We start from the raw sequence: 13,263 nt of genomic DNA, 5'->3' as shown, positions 1-13,263 counted from the left end.
ACAGACTGCAGGAAAAGATTTAATACTGAAAACGAGGAAAAGAAATAAAACAACAGTGCCTTTTCTCCCCGGGATGCATGCATAATTCTCATTAATGTTAATGAAAGATACTAAATGTATGTGCACTGAGGGGAGTTTATTAGAACTTAATAAATTCTGGGATTTTTTCCTTCCTCTTTTTTTACTTGATAGTTACAGTGAACTTCTTCAGGTGAAGTGGAAGATATTTAAAGAAAAAAATAAAAACACTATATCAAATTATGCTTCATAGGTTATTTTCTCAAAATGCTATTTTGCATTCAAAATGACTAGATTTACACACAAGACTAATAATTGTAGGTTTAAATGATAAACTATATGAAATCTAAGAGTTGCTTACACAAGTTCGGTCAAAAAAGTTTGTATAGAAATGGCAAAAGCTCCACTGAGTTAGTCCACATATTTTCACAAGTGAACTGAACCATTTATACCAGAGAATAATCTAGCCCCAGACACCAAGGCTGTTCTACTTACACAGGACTCAGAGAATTGAAGACAGATAACAGATTCATATTCTGCTAGATCATAATTCTAAATGTAACTCAGGGTGGTCTCACCAAAAGGCCACAATTGAAAGGATGGCTTTTGCTGAGTTCAGAGATGACTTATTTGAAGAAAAAAGCATCCATTAGATATGGTGTGAACTGATCCACTCCTTAGTCTGGGCAAACCAATGATCCCCTAATGATAACTCTGCTCCAGCTGAGGTGTGCTGGAAGGCCACGTGAGAAAACTTCACAGTATTATTGTCTTTTCTGTACCTTCTCAGTGGAGAACTAATAAAGCTTATTTCACAGATCCACTGGAAAAAAAAAAAAAAAAAAAGAAAAATAAAGTGCTACCTCTGGGCATTACCTTTACTTCAAATACTAAGAACTAGACTTGAAATCAGACAGAGAAATTCAACATTAATGAAATCAGAGGAATTCAGCATTTCAGATTTTAACATCTTTACAAGCAAGATCAAGACAATCATTCACACGAACACTTTCCATCTGGCCTAGTTTATTTTCTTCCAGTCTCTCACAGAGAGAATTTGAATCAGTGATACCAGGCAGACAAAAGGAAACGAAGATTTTTGTGGTAGCAATGAAGGAGGTAACTCACAAAAAGTACAAACGAAAGAGAAAAGAAAATGGTTTGATTTTTCAGAGATAATAAGCTAGGAAATTACCAAAGGAGAAACCATTTTTCTCCTTCAAAAGGTCTGAGCAATCTAGGAAACACAGGATATCTTTCCAATCTTCTACCTTTACCACAGGGTATAGATTTCCCCTGCTCCTGGCTGCAGAGCCTTGCTCTGAAGTGCTACTGGGCAGGATTTATTTAGAGGAGATGTGTGCATGGACACACCACACTTAGAACTGGTCCTTGCATATGGCTACAGGCAGAAACAAATCTGTTCTGGCTTCATATGTCATTTCCAGTCCAGAAGCAGAAGCAGCCTCTTAGCCCAGACCCGAGCCCATGCTAACAAAGCCAGCCTGTCTGCGTCTGTCCACATAGACATAACCTCAGTGGGTTATTTTCATCATCAACCCATGATGAAAAATAAACTAGTTTCTCAGGGTTCTCTACTTGGGCACTGCTGGAGCAAAGGATCCCCTTTGTACCCTGCACAAAGCAAAGCCCCAGATCATGGGAGAAGGGTTGGGAGAGGGAAAAGCTCAGGACAGAAGCAAGACATGGAACAACAAAATGTCACAGATACAGGTGGGCTCTCCTGGGACAGCCAGAGCAGGGCAGTGCCCCATGACTCTGTGCTGCCTCTAAAGGACAGAGCTGTTATCAACCCTAGCCTCTTCATCTGCTCAACGAAACAGGAATAATGACTTGGCCCTTCAAATCACTTTTGTCACAACAATTGCTTGGTAAAATTGAGTTACCAGTCTGCTGCTCCTAGCAAGGGACTGAGAACTGCTAGGAAGAACTGAGGCACCTCAGACTCCAGAAAAATGCAGTCTGTGATGGGAAAAGAAAAGTGTGTGGTGACCTAATGTTAAAAAAGAAAGCGTCTGGATGAATTTTATTCAGTTGGCTTATTATTACAGGTGAATTTTCCTCTCTGAAAGTGAACAGTTTATCTCCAAAGTAGGTAACTGTGTTAACATAGGGAATCTAAGCTTCTCTCCTCAAATCTTCTGTCTGTAATCTTGGTTAAGGGGACAGTGTAATTGTTAAAAGATTCATTTGGTTTTCCCCAATTTATGCCAATTGTAGCACCATTCCTAGAAATTTGAAATATTAATATATGAAAAGAAATTGTAAAATACCCAGAAATGCTTTTATTTACATAATGGACTATTTGGAAATTGCAATTTATTTTTTTCCTCCAAAAATCAAGGGGCTGCAGAGTGTTTATGTACGGAAAGAAAATCAGGAGCAGCAGCAGCTAATTCAGACACAGAATAACTTATTTTAAAAATTCTAATCCTGATTGACAACTTATCTACTAGTCAAGCAGGGAATTTGTCTCCAGAAAAGGCCTGGCAGTTGTGCTGAACAGCATCCATAGACGCAGATTTCTTTTATGTGATCCAAAACTGAGAAGAGGATAAACCTACCAACCTGATTTTACCAGGTAACTGCCTACATTTAAGTAAGAATCAGGCTTTGTTTCATGATTATTCCTTTCTTTCTTTAAAGACACGCCTCTTAGCATTTGGTACATGTATGTGCGTGCAATCTAACTGGAGACACCAGCATTCAGATTTCTGCAAAAGGGAAGGGGTTTAGTGTTTCTCTAGCTCCCCAGTGAGTGCTACACCTCACTTGCCTCAAAAAGCACCACGGTGCAAGCAGTAGAGCATTGCTCAATAGCTGTCACTGGAACAGTAAAACAGAAAACAGCAGCGTGGAGTCATAGACCTCTGGAAAACACAACTAGTGGAGATGCTGCCTTTGGAGTCACCACATCAGCAGCACTGCACAAGCTGCAGGTTTTCACTCTCATCACTAAAAGCAAGTGAAAGGAAAAACACAAAATGGTGAGCACCACACAAGAGGTGCACTGGCATCTGTTCTCCTTCAACCTCAGAAACTGCTATTCCAGCAACAATTCCATCACGAGCCAGAGTGTGGGCTTTTCCTATCACTAGCCAAATGAGGAGGGGGCATTTGACAAAGCTCCCAGAGACTGGATTTTAAAGGCATATTTCAAATTCTTTCAAACTACAGCTTAGCTTCACAGAATGACCCTGCGTATGAGTGGTCTTGCCAGAGGGCACCCAAGCAGCTTTCAGGAGGGATGAGGGAAATGAGGCTTAAGAGAGGGGGTTTGCTTTATTTTGCAGGAAGCTCTTGGATAGTGCAGCCTAGCTTGCAATGAGCATGATACAAAAAACCACTGCAGTAGCCAGAATGCTTGACTTTTTTTTTTTTTTTTTATTTTAACAGTAAAAATATTACATACTCTTCACCCTGTCATCTTGTCTGGAGCTTGCTGAGCAAGTTTTATTCTATTATTTTAACCTTAGTTTTCCATTTCTAAATCATTTCAGGCAAAGGCTTTTCTTTCTCTGAAAGAAAGTCCTACACGGGCTAACATGGTGCTGCCAGAACAGACTAAAATGCATGGACTAGATCAGAGGTACTTGGATTTCAGATGTGCTTAGAATTTCAATAGGTTACAGGACAATGTAACCACCTACTCTTTCATGTGATAAAGAAATATAGGGCTAGGAAAGGCCTCCATTTCCTTGCTATCACATGCAAAAGCATTACATACGCTCTGACATTTTTAAGCAACAAACTCATTCAAGCTGTGCAGGCTCTCTGGGGAGCTGCAGGGACAGCTTTAAGTAGACAGCTCTTTCATTTTCAGAAGGGGAGGTGACTTTAAGGAGAAAAAAACATGGAGCCAATTTAACATTTTTTTTTTATTATTGCATTGATAAGGCAGCCAGGATTCTAATAAATGGATTCCCTCTGTCTCACTGAAACTGGGTCATTAACACGAGCAAAGCACCGTGATGCTGCCCTTCCCTGGGAGACTCTGGATGTCACAGCATCCAGCCAGACAGCCGAGGCACCAAAGTTTAATACAGATCAGTCAACTGAAAATGCCTTTGGGTAAGAACACCCAATAAACTCAACCACAAAACAGTTTAAGTGTGGGTAAATGCCTGCTTACAGAAGGCACACATGGGCATGAAGAGGAGTCGTCTGTTTTGTACATGACCCTTTGACATCCCTTCTAATCTGTGGTCAGTGTAGGAATAATTTTATGGTGGATCTTTGGTGGAAGCAAAAGCAGTACCTGGTAGGTAAGAATGCAAAGACAAATGTGCAAAATCACATGAGGTCAGAGCACTGGCACATGATATTCTGTTATAAAGCATTGTATTATTTTTTAGAAAGAGTTAGTCAGAAACCTATTACACTGAAATCTAGCTTTGCAACACTTGCTTAATAAACAATTTTCACCTACTACAAAACACAGAACAGCATCAAGTTACACATCTGAATTAAACAGAAATGCTTTTGCACATTTCTTGGTGAGTTACATTCTAGTTAAAAGCAATGTTTTGTAACAAAAAAAAAAAAAGGAAAGAAAGAAAGCATTCCTTGTTAAATGAAGAGGTTTATAAGATACAAGCTTGACAAAGAGAAAAAGTATTATGGATGAGATGGAGCTCAGAAAGAAATTCATACACTAACCACACAAAAATTAATCAGACAGCCTGGACTGTGCTCTTAATGATTTTAGACCTCATGCATTGTCTGGGATTTCTAGAGGTTTTGCATTTACAGTACAATAGGGTATTTGTAGGACCTGTACTCAAGAGTGGCATTTGATCGATTGTACATACTCTGAGACAGAGAATGATTTAAATGCAAAACATATTGCTGTAACATGGGAACAAAGAAGTGAAAGATACTTTCTAATTAAAACATAGGATTTTTGATCCTAATCTCAGTCATTGTGGGGCAAATGAAGAGCAGCATGTAGAGCAATTCATGGATTTTTCAACACCCCCCCATATTGTGGGGGGGTTTTTTGTCACAAAATGCCAATTCAGTAAAACAGAAAGCATTTCCAAGAGAGGTTTTGTTTTCATGAAGAAAAAGTTTGTGTTGTCAAAATACCGTTATAACATTTTTAGAGGAAAACTTCTCCACCTTTCAGCTAGAAATACTTTCTCATCTTGAAATGTAACTCTGTTATAGATAAAAATAAGAAAAAAAAAATTGAAGAGCTTTCAACCTCCCAAATAAACCCTTCTGAGTGACTGATTTGTTCAAGATTCTTCTGTCATGAAAATTGTAAATATATGAACACATACCAGAAGAAAAGAAAAAAAAAAGTATATTTAAAATGCTTTTGTCAAAGCAGGAGCAGGCTCTCCTGGTGCTGCACAGAAGGGCAGAGCGTGGGGAGCCCTGGCAGTGTTTAGCCCTTCCCTGCAGTAATCAGTCAAGTCACTGTGGGCAGCATGAAGCAGTGTCCCAGCAAGAGCAGGGCTACGTGGGGCGACTGCTCTTTTTTTTGCGTGCGGCCAGGCCCCCCCGCAGCCCCAGCCTCTCCCCCATCTTGCAGGGCTCTGCTGAGATGTGATGTAGCTGCCGGGGACCGGGACAGGCACATCCGTGCTCCCACGGACATTCCTGAAATTGCACACACCCTTCATGTTCCACACATGCAAGCATCTCTGCAGGTCTGCGTGCGTTACCTGCAGTTTAGCTCCCACCCGTTGACCTTTGGGAGAACAAAAAAGCCATCGGCCAGCACTCTGCAGGTCTGCTGCTGAAGGGGATCGTGCCCAGCAAGGGAAGAGCTCGATGCTGGATGTGGCCAACAGAGCTGCAGGACTTTTAATATCTGTATCCTAAGGCAATTTAAACAAGCATTTGAGCCTACTTACTTGCTTATTATAGTTTAATTTAGACAGTGTCAATAACTCTGAATAGCTCTAGGGGTATTTTTGGAATTAAACTGCCTAAAGAGAATATTCATCTAAGAAATCCATATGGCAGGAAAGAAGGGTAGAATTGCTGGCATGGAATAGTAAAATCTTCCTTCTCATTATCATTCTTTAACTTACATATTTTGAAATTTCTTTTACTTTCCTCATTTATAGTTGCATATTTTTAATCCTGTTTTTTTTGTTTGGTTTGGTGGGTTTTTTTGGGTTTGGTTTTTTTTTTTCTTCTTTACATTCTATTCCATACAGACTATTCTGTGTTTGTCCAGGGACAGAGAATGATATTACTTTACAAGTCAGGGGTACAGCATGTCATGACATTCACCACTGGAAATTCAAAATCATCCAGATACAGAACCATCATAACTCACTGCTAAAGAGAACCTTTCAAAAAATTTCTGTTCCCATCCCTTCAGGGAACTTCACAGCCCGATATTTCTAGATCAGACTTCATTATCCAGGTCATCATTTCAATTTATCAGTGCCTTGGAGCCTTTGGCATTCTCAGCTAGGATGGTGTCATGTCCATCAATCACTGGGCTGTTTCCACATTCCCAATTTTCTTTCACTTCTTTCAGTCTTCAAAAAACTTCTATGTCTTTACATGGATGTATCCTGGACACAGACACATCTTACTTTTGTCAACTGTTACCATGTTTTAAGTACAGGAACTGATCTCTACAAATTAAGGGGGCCTTAAGAACTGTTTAATTCTAAGTTCTGAATATTATTATTTGTATTAAGGGAAGGTTTACAGATCCATTAGGCCTCTCTGGACTATAAGCATAGCAAACAAAAAAGAAATATGATGCTTTTCCTGGAAAGCTTATAGTTCTGCCAAAAACTAAATGTTACATGTAGTGAACAGGAGTAAGGACCTGAGAAAGCAAAGAGGAAATTGGGACTTTAGTGCTATATCCATTAATTGCATCACAGAAAACGCACAAGAATTAGACCAACACAAGGCAGATTTTAATAACGGTCCTGGAGGAAAGGGCAAGAATTATTATTTAGAGTGAGTAGAAAACAAAGAGTGAGCAAAAAGCTTTAAGGGGGATGTGTGGGGGAACTCTCTGGATGCCCCTGCTGCTTCCCCATCTCTGTAAGGGTCAGTATAATACCAGCTTTGAAAATATCCACAACTAACATCCTACCAAAGCCCACCCCAATCTAAGAATAGAAAGAAAATTATGAGTTCAAAACAGACATAGCAGCCCTGAGACTGCTGAATTTGCTGTACCAATTACCTATCTGCAATATTACATATTCTCCAACCAAATACTATTAGCGTGGTTCTCAAAGCAATTCAAAGAGACTGCTGTACTTCATCAAATCATTTTTGGACATCCCACAAGCTTTCAAGAGAACAATGGTTTTTAAGAGTAAAGCAAACAAGACCATTTGTTGGCATGTTTCAGTACAATCTGGTTTTCAAAAACTTGTTTCTTTCTTCCATGTTTTTTCCACTTGAATTTTTATATTTGTTTAGAGGTAAGAAAAACCTTTGCAATTCTCAAATGCCAGCTTTTTTTGTTTTTTTAAGAGAGCAAAAGGTGGTTTCCAATACTTCATTAAACAAGGACTCACATCTGCCAGTCTGAAGGGAAAGCAGGCTGAGGCATCAAAAGTATTGCAGTTAGTGAGTTTAATCCTTCTGATGCAATCAGTCTGCAATGCGATCTGATTAAATTTACAGACTCCAACCTGAAGTCCAGTACTTCAGGTCCAGAGATAAGTAGACAAATAGTATGAGAGAGCAGTCTGCTGTGGGCTTAAATAAACCCTAGACTCCACAGTTCAGGTTAACATTTCTAAAGAATGCAAGCCAGGTGGATTGATTTAACACAGCATTAAAAAACCATCTGGGAAAGAAAAACATGTACATCAAAAAACAATCGTGAGACAATCTTCTCAGTGTAAAATAATTAGTGGAATGTGTGACATATAAAATAAATTTCTGCACATATACCGACACTGCCACCATCAGCCTTGCTTTCTCATTTATTTAGGTGAACCTGTAATTGGCAAACAGGCAGTTACTCATGGATAACAGTGGAGGTGCTGAGCTGCTGGAGACTTCGACACTGCTGCAAAATAGAGTATATGTTCATATGTGTTTGTGCAACGGACACTTGCTGTGCAATATTATCTTGTCTCTACAGATAAATTAGTTGCATCATGCTCCTGCCAGCTTGATTTGTTTAGCCTTTATGGAGTACAGAGTACATGAAGTTTCTTGTGATTGAATCTCGCATAAAAGGTAAACCTGAGAGTTTATTCTACACTATGCTATACATCCACCAAGGCATCTAGAGCATTTGCTGACTTGATGTTGAAAAGAAGGCTATAAAATATACTGGGGAAATCTTGAAACGTCACTCACTTGACGTGGCAATACAAGCCCTGCATTAAGATGCAGAGCTGATTTCCCTGATCCATGAAATTGCCTGGATATTTAAGGCATTCTCAAACAGAACCGGCATGAAACTCACCCTTCATTCCTGGCACAAGGACACCATAGTTTTTCTGTTCTCCAAGAAAAAAAGAGTGCAAAATAGCAGAGATAAGTATTCTTTAAAAGAGGACCTAAATACAATTTCCTTCCTTTCTCACGTAAGATGAAATAAATATTCAAAATGTCTTTAATGCTGGAAGATGTTTATGCTTGCCGACACGCTGCTCAGAGATGCTCAGGTTCTCTGCTGTGAGTTGGTACAAGAACCTCTTACAATAAAACACAAAGTGTGCAAGTCTATGACCACCTTTGGAGAGGGACGTTTGTCCCTCTCATAAATAGGTGACAGGGCTGGAATAGGCACAATCTGTGGACAGCTATGAAAAAGATTATGATGCAATATATTGTACAATTTTATGGTCTGAGATCTGGGACATGGTTCAGAATTCCTTAGCAAACATGTATTTCCAGCTGCTAAAGGACAAGAAAAGACCCATCTACACTTCCAAAGTATTGGCGAGCTGAGAGTCAGGTGTAAGTATAATTTCTTCCAAAGACCCATCCAATGCAAACACACAGACTGCAATAATGGGGGAATTTGAAATGACCAAAAGATTCCCTGGAACACTGTCTTGCAGGCTCTGCTAGCTTAGATTCAGAGGAGGACAGTATCCACAAGGAACAGAGTACAGCAATAGTAGAGCTACATGTTAGGTTATCAACAGTTTCCCATTAGGTAATTGGGAAGGTTTATAGATCAAGAGGCACCTGACATTGCAGTACATGGCACATCTGACTGAAACTGCACACACCCGCAGGTTTCAAACCAGCACTGTAAGACTGGCAGACAATCTCCTCATTGATTTCTATCCAAAATCACACTGAAAGGGTAATCTCCTTTAAACCTGGTGCATGCATTGCACATATAATTTTCAGCATCTGCATAGCAAAGAAAGACCTGAGACTCAAACTGAGGTCCAAGATTTTAACTAGACCTGGATTACCATTCCTTCTTGTTGGCAAAGACATAGAATTTCCTAACCTTTTCCAGGTAAAATTTCTCAGTCAGTTTTTGTCTTCAGCTAGGCTGACAGCTCTTCCCATTTTGTAGTAAAGCTTTGCACTGACCAGTTTAAAATCCAGTACTCTTCCCCTGCTTCCTGTAATTCTTTTCCTCATAGCACATATAGAGGCCTATATTTATATAGGTATACAGAATTATACAAAATACAAATGGAAAGGACTCTTGAAGACATCTGGTATGTGACCCCATTCAAAGCAAGATCAGCTATACCTAATTAGCTCCTGACATACGCTTGCTGACCCTACTGAAACAGAGACTCCACAAACTCCCTTGGATATTTATTGTAATGCTTTGCTATTCTTACTATTAGAATATTTTTCTAATGTTTAGTGTCTTCCAGAAATTTTAATTAAAAGTTCCCTTAGAGGAAGACTGGATTATTGTGCATTCTGATACATGAAGGAAAACACATACAGAAACACATGACACATTGAATTTGAGGTTCATAAATGATTTGTAGACCACATAGGTGTTTTTTCAAACTTCCTGATTAAAAAGTTTAAATGGAAGCAGCTATTTATGTATCGACCCTATTGTTCACTTTAAAGAAGATGTTGATCATAGTAATTTCCTCCCCGATTTGAGTTTTGAAGGCTCTAAGTTCTCTGAAGAAAATACTTGTTGGCATTTTTGGATGATAAACATCCCAAAGTGATGATGATAAATTACAGTGTTGCCCAATGATGCAGAAAAGTAGAGAAACGCAAACTGCTAACCTCTGATTTATGAATACACACTCTTATTACAGAGTCTAGGGGTTCACAGCTGTAAGAACAGGTCATTTTCATCTCATTGCTTATTAAAAGTGTGAGAAGGAAGCACGAAGGGTGGCTACCATTTTGCAATGTATTGGATAGATTGACACTTAATACTCTTTGTCTCCAATACGAATGTAAAATGATACAGATTTTCTTGCCTTTTTAAGGCCTACACAAGCATTTGTTACTGTTCATAATCACAGAAGATGGAAATCTTTACATTATCAAGTTTTCTCACATTTTAATATATTCATTCCTCTAAACCTTTTCTTTACACAGAAAAAACCCATTTGTCCAAGATATTAAAATAAATCCTGTGATATACTTGTTAAAACACGTTGGTGTTAATGACAAAATTTACTTCGCAAAGTATTTAAACTGAGACTTTCACCTGGCGTTCCCAGTGAAAACCACCCAATGCACTCTATTACCTCTCTGCTAAATATTCAAAGCAGGCAAAAAAAGGAGTAGGAAAAATATGGTCAATACAGCAAATTGGAAAGAAGTAAAATGTTTCTATATGCCACCATTTGGTTGTTACAGTTATCTTAATCAACCCAAACAGCTTCTCTGAGACATCTAATTTGATTTTACAAAGTGCTAACCCATAGCCATGTTTGACTTTCTTTTGATTCCAAATGTAAAAAATAGCCTTTATCTAATGTTCAGGCATATAATCTAACTACACATGCATTTGCATTTGCATTACGAGGCAGTGAAACATGGCTGGAGAGCCATCTTGGATGTTATCTATGTTATTACTCAAGTGGAGAGTATAATCATAAATCCTTCTCTTCCCCTCCACCCTCCCGCCTTTTTTTCAGAAGTACACTTAAAATCTGTTTTTAAGCTTCACTGGCTCCATTACATCTGAACTTCAGTAACAAGAATGTGATATGAATATGTAGAGAGAAAGCATAGACAAAAGGTATATTTTCATAATGTGGTTCACTTTAACTGTTCCTATAATTAGCTACAACTCATTAGGCAATAAAAAGACAAACAAAGAGATTATGAATAGAAGGGCAATATTTTCTCCATAAAACAAACAAAAAACTTTAACAGATGCCTCTTTTCTAAGGCTTCCCTTGCATAAATACACCCAGCAGCTTAGAAAAGATATTTTCATGATTGAAAATTTCTGTGTAGAAAGAAAACCTGTAAACATTATCCTGTGCAATTTCAATAAAAAGTATTTACAGCTATTGTACACTTGGGATTTTTTTGATCTCAAGGATAAAATAATGATACAGAAATGGTCTGCAGATGACTAGCTTTGATCTTTTATTAGTTCTTATAATTGTCTCTTAATTTGTATTCTGCATAATAAGCACTCACCTTCACCGTTTGTCCAGCTTCGGGGCCATCCTGTAAGCAAAGGGAGAAGTCTCAGGTTAGAGGAACTAACAAGGATCACACAGGGATTCAGAAATCTCACTCAATAATCATTTACATCTGATTTCACTGTATGCTAATTTAGCATATCTTCCTGGGGACCATTCAACACAGTTTTTGGACATGGCACCTTTCTATATGAGGCCATGGCAAAGTAAGAAACTGATCTTAGAACACAAAAATTATAGTTGTTATTTTTCATTCTTTCAGATCGTATTTTTTAATAGGTAGCAATAGATTTCTGATCCTTGTGAATATAAAATCAGACACGTAAGTGAGAATTTAATCAAAGCATGCTTGCTTAAATTCTTATTCTAATGAAATGGGCTTAGTCTCCTGATTTGCTTTAAACAGAGCTCTTTTTTGGTATAAAAACACTCAGCACAAATAACTGAAAGGTCAGAATTGATAACATATTTACATGGCTACATCTCTCTTCTTGCATATAAATAGCTGTGAGCAGGAATTACCTGTTTCCATCACCAGCAATGGGTTACCTGCTGAATGGTGAGATGTGGCTGCCTTCTCTAGGTCAATTCTGCAAACACTTCTTTGAAGGAAGCATATTTGCTGAAATACTCACAAGCAAGCACTGCATTTGGGAGTGTTTGCAGGCTTATTCGAAGTTTTGCAGTTATTAATTATCCACACTTTTCTGCTGGCTTGCCTCTTAGGGGCTTTTTAATGGCAAATCTGGCAGACTGCAATGCAGTTATTGTGCTGCTTTTTTTTATTATTATCTTGCATTTATTGCCCCTTGAAGTTTGAACGTCCTTTGTGATTGGACTAGGGAGGAAGGTTGAAAGCTTGATAAAACAAACCATTAAACCTTTTTTAGTTGACTGGTTTACAAACCTGAATTGAAATGGTGAGCGAGGTGCCGCAGAAGTGTTTCTCCACCACATCACCAACCCTTTGCACCGTACGAAATAAATCGGCCACTTCCTCAGGACACAAGTCATGGAAACGCTCCACCAGCCGCAGAGGACAAACAAGGACATCTGAAGGTGGTATTGTCAAGGCACAAACAGAAGTCTGAGTGGTCCAGAAGGACAAGTGACTGAATCCCTGGCCTGTAACCTGCTTCTAATCATTTTTGTACTGCCTAAATCCCTCCTTCTCCAGGGATTACCACAAGAGCCACTGAAATGTAAGGCTAAATACAGGGAATCATATGATGCTTTGTTCAGAAGACATTTCCTTTGGATGTGGGCAAAATGGCTAAAATAAGGACCATATCTTACTACTGAGACATCTAAAGGAAAGCAAAGTTTTCAGACTCAAAGTTACCATTTTGATGGAGGGATGCTTGTTTTTAACACCTCTGAAAGTCACAGTGTAGTGGTTTAACCCAGCTGGCAACTAAGCACCACGCAGCCGCTCGCTCACTCCCCCCCCTCCCTCAGTGGGATGGGGAGAGAATCGGAAAGAAAAAAAAAGGTTAGAGCCGAGGGCTGAGATAAAGACAGTTTAATAAGAGAAAATAATAATAATAGTAATAATGAGAATGGTAACAGAATATACAGAATATACAAAACAAATGATGCACAATGCAATTGCTCACCACCCGCCGACTGATGCCCAGCCCGTCCCGAGATGCGATCACTC

At 38.9% G+C, this 13,263-nt stretch overlaps 1 protein-coding gene across 1 annotated transcript in view; it reads right to left on the bottom strand.

Annotated features, from left to right (window-relative positions):
• The window catches only part of FHIT (fragile histidine triad diadenosine triphosphatase), a 450,758-nt gene that overhangs the window by 128,318 nt on the left and 309,177 nt on the right, over positions 1-13,263 (bottom strand). The window contains 2 exon segments of the mRNA XM_035903802.1: positions 11,599-11,628; positions 12,511-12,656. Coding sequence (XP_035759695.1) covers positions 11,599-11,628; positions 12,511-12,656 — 176 coding nt within the window.

The sequence above is a fragment of the Egretta garzetta genome, unplaced genomic scaffold (genome assembly GCF_000687185.1).
Source record: "Egretta garzetta isolate BGI_Z169 unplaced genomic scaffold, ASM68718v1 scaffold91, whole genome shotgun sequence".
In the NCBI taxonomy this organism is placed as follows: Eukaryota; Metazoa; Chordata; class Aves; order Pelecaniformes; family Ardeidae; genus Egretta; species Egretta garzetta.
This window is presented reverse-complemented; position numbering and strand designations above follow the sequence as displayed.